Source organism: Arctopsyche grandis, chromosome 4 (assembly GCF_051622035.1).
Source record: "Arctopsyche grandis isolate Sample6627 chromosome 4, ASM5162203v2, whole genome shotgun sequence".
NCBI classification, from domain to species: Eukaryota; Metazoa; Arthropoda; class Insecta; order Trichoptera; family Hydropsychidae; genus Arctopsyche; species Arctopsyche grandis.
Genome location: NC_135358.1, coordinates 11633660 through 11640952, shown reverse-complemented (window position 1 = coordinate 11640952; position 7293 = coordinate 11633660). Strand labels below are relative to the sequence as shown.

The 7293-nt window shown below is 30.0% G+C and overlaps 2 protein-coding genes across 3 annotated transcripts; one reads left to right on the top strand and one right to left on the bottom strand.

Annotated features, from left to right (window-relative positions):
- Window positions 1-329: 329 nt before the first annotated feature.
- LOC143910250 (cysteine-rich PDZ-binding protein) lies at window positions 330-1587 on the bottom strand. The gene is made up of 2 exons (XM_077428639.1): window positions 1346-1587; window positions 330-1067 (listed from the first exon to the last, which is right to left on the bottom strand). The coding sequence occupies exons 1-2, from the start codon at window positions 1516-1518 to the stop codon at window positions 938-940; spliced, it is 303 nt and encodes a 100-aa protein (XP_077284765.1). The 5' UTR covers window positions 1519-1587; the 3' UTR covers window positions 330-937.
- Window positions 1588-2652: 1065 nt separating this feature from the next.
- Window positions 2653-7293, top strand: Cog1 (conserved oligomeric Golgi complex subunit 1). 2 transcript variants are annotated; one of them, XM_077428986.1, is made up of 14 exons: window positions 2653-2859; window positions 2959-3126; window positions 3195-3340; window positions 3428-3582; window positions 3677-3911; window positions 3982-4114; window positions 4210-4382; window positions 4456-4761; window positions 4840-5107; window positions 5185-5545; window positions 5624-6064; window positions 6143-6343; window positions 6504-6545; window positions 7034-7289. In XM_077428986.1, exons 1-13 carry the CDS (start codon window positions 2723-2725, stop codon window positions 6531-6533), a joined length of 2754 nt encoding a protein of 917 aa, XP_077285112.1. In that variant the 5' UTR covers window positions 2653-2722; the 3' UTR covers window positions 6534-6545; window positions 7034-7289. The 2 variants fall into 2 exon arrangements, with proteins under 2 accessions (XP_077285112.1, XP_077285111.1); XM_077428985.1 differs by lacking the exon at window positions 6504-6545 and having other exon boundaries at window positions 7034-7293.

Genomic DNA, 7293 nt, shown 5'->3' with positions numbered 1-7293 from the left:
GTAATACCCATACCCTTTCCTATGTAGGAAACGAAGAAATGCTCTTTGCCCTTTCTCATTATAAATGCATTCATATATAACATATGGAAAATTATAAAGATTCACTCTTGGATGAAGATGTTTTTATATAAATGTTAGCAGGTTCCTGTTTACGTAATATCATATATTGTATTTCTACTAATTTTTCTCTCGGCATATGCAAATGTTGATATTTGTTACTCTGATGTACATACAATGTACGTATGTATGTAAATATATATGTATGTACATAGTTCTGTTCTATTTAACATATTCGTTGTGAAGGCATAGGTAAATAAAATAACAGATATTAAATATAATTTCATTCAAGTTTATTTATTTACATTCAGTAATAAAAAATACAAATTTGAGATCACTTAAAAGTACAGATACAGACATATTCACTATGAATACATTCAAATCTAAAATCATTACAAGAAACAAACATTATTGTATTGCTAAATTTTGTACCTTTAGTTTAACGATCACGGCATAGTCTATGAATTTTTATAAAATTTAAATAAAATACACATGTTTCTTTGAAATAGAAATTTGAATTTTATTATGCATAAAAAATCTAAGCTCAGTCCACGAGAACAAATATCATTTTGAAGAGTTAGGATTAACGTTATTGCATTTTATAATAAGATTTCAATCTACAGTACATACATAACAATTGTCTTGTTTATACAATTATAAAAAATTGTATATTATTCCATTTAAGGCTCAATAATAAAAAAAGGTTTTATTTATTAAAACTAAGATTACCCAAGAAAGATTTCTAATGTATAAGTATTATAAAAGACTTCCTACACTGTAGTACTATAATAACGAAGAGTTCATGTAATTACATAATTTTATGTGTCAACATATATCTAAATTACACACGTATATAAAAATATTCATATGTATTATAAGTTCAAGTTGAACTTTGTCGGTAGTTTTTGGTGTCGATTAGTTTTTTGCCGCACATAGCGCATATTCCCTTCTTATAAGCGCATGCTTGACAGTAATGAGAGCCAACTTGATGTACTTTAGTTCTGCATATTCTGAAAGAAAAATTACGATACATTTTAAAATCAAAATAAATTTTTCCAATAATAATATTTTATTTGACATTTAATACATTTTAAAAGTTCTAATACATTTCATCTGTACATGTTTTCTTTTTAAACGTAATATAAAATATAATTATTAGTATGTGTGTCAACAACATTAGAGGTTATGTTACAGAATTCAGCAATTCGAACTCGGTACGTTTTGTGTATATACTTTGAATTTAAAGTGAATAAACACTATTATTTGATTGATAAACAAATAAACATACCGGCAAGTGTGAAATGTGGTAGTGTAGGGACTGAATCGGGCTTTGCTTTGGGTAATGGCCTTATTTTCGGCGACTCGTCTGCCACCTGATTCCACCGTATTCCTGGCACCAGCTTTCCATGGATCTGGTGTAATCACACGACCCAATTTCTGTTCGCATTTGGCGCAAACCATAGTGAAATCACACCAGTAGCTCAACAAACCGACTAACTGTCAATATGACAGATCTTAACCAAACACTCCAATTGACGACCAGCAACATTTATAATTTAATTTATATTAATATTTTCCGTAATAAAAATGACAAATAGAACATAGATAAACATTTAAAATCAAATTTTTTATATTATGTATTAGATGTATTATGAGCATTTATAAGAATTGTAAAAAAAAATCAATTTGTGGTAAAAAAAAATATGAATCGATATGCATAAGCATTTTGTTCGTATTCTAAATTTATTTCTGCAGTGCTGTTGGTTAAATTTTTATATTTGTGATGTTCAATTCAATCGTTTCCCATCAGAGTTGGGCAATTTATCTTATTTAATTGTTGAAATAGTTTTTTTAGAAATTGGCTACCCACTTTTTTAAAAGCTATTTTTTGTTACTGCTGTCTGATTATGATTTCAAATTTATATAATAGCATTATATACATACATTATAAATTTCCATATGGTTCATAAATATGTACAAATTTTATTATAAGAGTCTGTTTGGTAAATGTTACACAGTCAATACTGATCGTGATTTTAGTATCGTCGATTTCAAAACAGCCCCGATACATTACTGATTATCACAATATGTATTAACCTATTACACTATCAATGCGGATCTTGATACGTGTGAAACTTTTTATAATATTGATAATGTAGTATGCTTTGAAAGGTTCGGTGATTACTGGTCACAAATTACTCGTCACAAAGTCACTAAAATCTCTATAACGGAACATCTGGCAGCCGAAAAGTCCATCATACTAACGATAACTATCATAGTAACGAGAACTTGAGTGCCAAATATTGTGTATTCGCGATTTTCATGGCAAAAATTGTCTTTGTGACCACCCCAATGTGACGAATAGTCCAATTACCGCTTTGAAACAACTTTTTATGGAATTGTGGTAAAAATGAAAAAAATTCAACTTCTAAAAGTAATATCAAAATACATACAATAAAATTTTAAATCTGAATTTAAATATGTTATTATTGATTATATTGTTAGTACCAATGAAATAAATCACACCTACTCACAATAAATTTAATTTGTATCATTTCTAAAGCTATATAGTTAATGGACAGAATTACAGCTCTTAAGAGCTTTAGGTTGAGTTGACATCGTTAGTGACAGTTGGCACTTTGGCAGTGTGATCGTAGCTGTCAAAATGCCGGACAGCAATTTGTTGAATATTAATCCAGACGTGTTGTTTCAACAACACTGGATTACTGAAATAGATGACATCCAAAAAAAGCTTTTGCTTGAAATTGAGAGGAAAAAGGAAGAGCTTCGAATCATGGTTGGGTAAGATAATATATTTATTTATTCGACCTGTCATCTCTCCTACCTACTGTTAGACTACAGCTAAATATTTATTCGACACATGATATTTCATTATTTTAGCGAGAAATATAGAGACCTCATTGAGGCGGCTGATACGATTGGTGAAATGAAATCCACCGTTAACAATTGCATTCAGAACATAGATGATATGACAAGTACGTGTCAAAAACTGCACGACACCTACTTGATTGGTTTTAAAAATAATACCAACTCTACAAGTGTGGAAAGGTGAATTTTGGTTTGATTTGATGGAAGATCAAAATGTGTTTGATGTAATGTTCTAACGTATTTTATAGACCTGTGGTAAATAGGACGACTCACGGGATAGCGATTCAGATAAAGCTTTTAATGGAAATCCCGGAGCAGATTTGGAGCAATGTGGACGTTGAAGACTTTTTGACGGCAACTCAGTTGTTTTTACTAGCTAGACACATTTATACAGGTTTGTATGAAGAAATATTTTTCATTATCATTTTTTCAAATTCAATTTTAATTATATATATCTACATATATTTAATTTTAATTTTAGGGCTTCAGTTAGAAACTGGAGGTCAAAATGCTAATAAAAATATTTCTGCTTTAATGCCCGTTGTACATAGGCAGTGGAATTCTTTGAGTAATTTCAATGAATGTTTGATTAAAGCATGTCATAATAAATTGGAAAATTTTGATATCAAACCAGAGGTTTTTCCTGTTTTTTTTTTGTTTAAATACTTATAAAAATTTTAATTATTTCACTGATTTTTAACATTATGTTTTTCCTACGTGTTTTTTGAAGGTTGCAGCCTCTTGCTTGGCTAGTTTGTATCTATTAGACAGAAATAAAAGTTTAGTAGATTTGATGAAAACATTCATAACTCTACACAGCACAAACAGTCTTTCGACCATTTTAAACAAAAGTGTTGAATCTAGCATTTCAGCGGGCAATATCAAAGATGATATCAAAGATAGAATATGTGCCTGTGTCAAAGTTATTATAAGAACGTTGGAATTATTATACAGCTGCTTTGTGGGTAAGTCAATTCATTTCATTTTTGTTTCTGCATAATTATAAACTAAATTAAAATACTTGGATACTTTTAGAAAATGAAGACGGCTTGATACTCCAAAAATTAAATAATCTCTATAAGAAAGATTCACCACCATTAATAGCTTTGGTTCAATGTCATGACTCGTCAGGTTTTAAATTACTTCCGTCTGTTATAGCCGATTATAGGTACAACATCAATTTTAAATTAAAAATATTTTTATGGCATATATGTATGTATGTAACAAGTGTAATAAGCTTAAAATATACATTTTGTTGTTTAGATTGACACCCGCTGCACCTCTAAAAGCCGTAAATAAAGAAGAACTTTTTCAATGTGTCTCTACATGGATGAAATGGGTTCAACAGTTTTCCTCAGAACGTGTTGAATCATTTTTAAAATACATTAATAGTGCCAAATCTTTGCATTTGATTAGAGAAAATGCATTAGCTATAGGTTAATCTAATAATTATATTTAAAATATATTTTTTTTTATAAGTTTGCTATAAATTGTAAAATGTTATCCTAGAAATTCCTAACAACTGGTCGGATATATGCAAAGCACTCACAATAGATCAACAGTATTCAAATATTTGGACTTCTCAATTTCAACCGCTTGTTACTAAACGAGTAAAAGATGCAATTTCTTCAAAATGGGAACAAATTACTAAGACTTTTAAGGATAATTTTAATAAGCTATTGGAAAGTGTTTTAAATCCGAATTCAAAAGAAAAAGAAGTGAATTTAAATTGGTTTGTTTGGAATGATTTAATATCGGAATCTTTCATCGATGCCGATGATGATATTATCATTGCCGTCAATGATATAATGAAAGGTTTGCACAATAAATAGAATATAAAGAATATGATTATGATATTAAATCTGTTACACATAAAACTACGTGATCTTTCAGGTATGGCTATGCAAGATAGAGGCTTTACGCCTAAATTAGAAAACGTTTGCATAAATTTCAATTCAGGCCTGCAAAGTCTTCTCGAAGATTTACAAATTTATTTATATGGCACAAGTGCAAGCAATGCCAACCAGTCAGACTTTGAAGAAGATGTAAAACATGTTCTATCCGAAAAACCAGTAAAGGATTATGGACAAATAAAACTATTCTGCGATAGAGCAGACGTCGAAAACTTTTTGCATGAAGTTTCTAAAAAGCAAATCAAAAGGTTTGCATGATTTCATTTGTTTTGAATAGAAAATGTAATTATTCATTTAAACATATAAATTGATAATTTGTTTTTAGCATAATCGAATATATTCACGACGATTGTCTAAAAAAATCTAAAGAAAATACGACATCCGACCTGCCATTCAATCGTTCAATATTGACTTCAAGGCTGTTGCAAGCTATACCTCAATTAGTGCCGAATTTGCGTTCATGTTTTGTGCCCCTTCAAGTACAATCAATTCTATTATACGAGGAGTTTCAAATCCCAGACGCCGACAATACGGCATTGTGGGATGAAGTGTGTAAGATTTTGGACGAGAATTGCCATTTATGCTGGACGCATTGGGTTGATAATGCGATAAAAAAAATAGAGGAACTTTTATTAGATATGCCTCAAGAATTTACTATGGCTGCGAACATCAACTATTTACTTGTGGTATGTAAAAAGTACTTAAATGAAACATTAGATGCGTAGATAATTACTAACATTGAATTTTCTATGTATTTTCCTCAGCAATGGGATGCCATCACCATTGAAGAAAAAGACGATCAGGATCAACCGATATCATCGACTATAAAAATCCCAGCCGGACCTTCTATAAAACTTCAAGAATTTATTTACTTGGCCAGTCGTATATTAGACGAAGTTGTACCACACACTTTGCCTAAAAAAATTCATTCGAACTTCATTGAAACTGTAGCTGATAAAACCTTGAAATATTTCTCGCGTGTTATAAAAGATAAGTCTGACGAAATCAATCAAAAATGTGCTCTGCAATTGATGATGGACGTTCGTCATTTAACTTTGTTGTTAGTAACCAGAGAGAACAAGAAGTTATTATCAGACAGTCACGAAATATGCGACCTGTTGAAAGAAAAAATAGACCCTTTCGATTATGACGTATTTTATCCGCACATGCAAGTCAATGCTAAGCGGTCCGTTCAGCGAGTACAAGTAATTAATCGATTGTTATTATGATGTGTTTCTTTTTACAAATACACAGTTATTCTTATGATTTATTCAAAATTTCAGACTTTGTTCGGAAGTATGATACCGAATCACGATCAGTTGAATTCTATTATTGGACCGAAGCCTCTTACATCTGGCGGTACATCTGATAGAGATCCGAATGCTTTCATTTTGGCTAGTCAAGGGAATTCGTCCATCGCATGGTTTCCTTTACTACCTGTGACTGCACCTCTGTCATCAATCCGGAAACAAAATGAAAAACAGGTTGATTTTAATTTTATTCAAATGCATAGGTGTTATACTTTATTAGAATGTACTTTGATTATAGCGTTAAAATATATTATTTTCTAGTCTGAAACAGGAATTAGTTAATTGCTGACTTATATTGTTATCTCCCTGTTTTTATTATATATTTTAATTCCAGTTACAATATGAAGATCCTTTTGGTATTTAATTAAAGTAGAAGGTATTGACTTATAAATAAATTATTTGGATAGCATGTGTTTGAAAACGTGTTTCTGTTTATTTATTTTTTTTCCTTTTTGTATTTTTTATTAATATTTGTAACATACTGTTTATTTATGCTGCTGGCTTTGTGTTCATCATGCTCAGTGTTAAATAATTTTTTTCTCATACGATATTTTGTTGAAACAATTTTTACACATTCGCCAAATGAGTAAATATTGTACAATTACGGAAATCATAACTGCGGCAAAGTTCAACACTAATTTTGTAATCTAAAACCTGATCTTTCTTTTAATTTGATACTGACGTATTTTTGATAATTCACATATTCAGTATATTTTGTACCAAATTGTATACATAATATATTCCAAAACGAATAATCATCAAATGCATTTTTTTGTTGTTGTTTTTTTTTTTTAATTTATTGTATCTAATTGAATTTGTGTTGATAATCATTTATGAAATGATGATTGCTTAAAATATTTTTAGCGTAAGAAGCAAGTTCAAACAAGTCCATTGAGTGCGAAAAATGTTTCTTATCAAGATAGTGCCAATTCATCAAGCTCTAGTTCTGCAGCTACCTCTAATATTGTCAGATCGGGAGCAGCTGCCTTTTTCGGTTCGATGACGTCTGATTGGTTTGGAAGCTAAAGTTTTAAATGTAGATTTTATATTATTCTTATAGTACGTATTGTTTGAATAAAGTTATAATGTAAAAAATATAATATATAGCATCTATAATACTAACA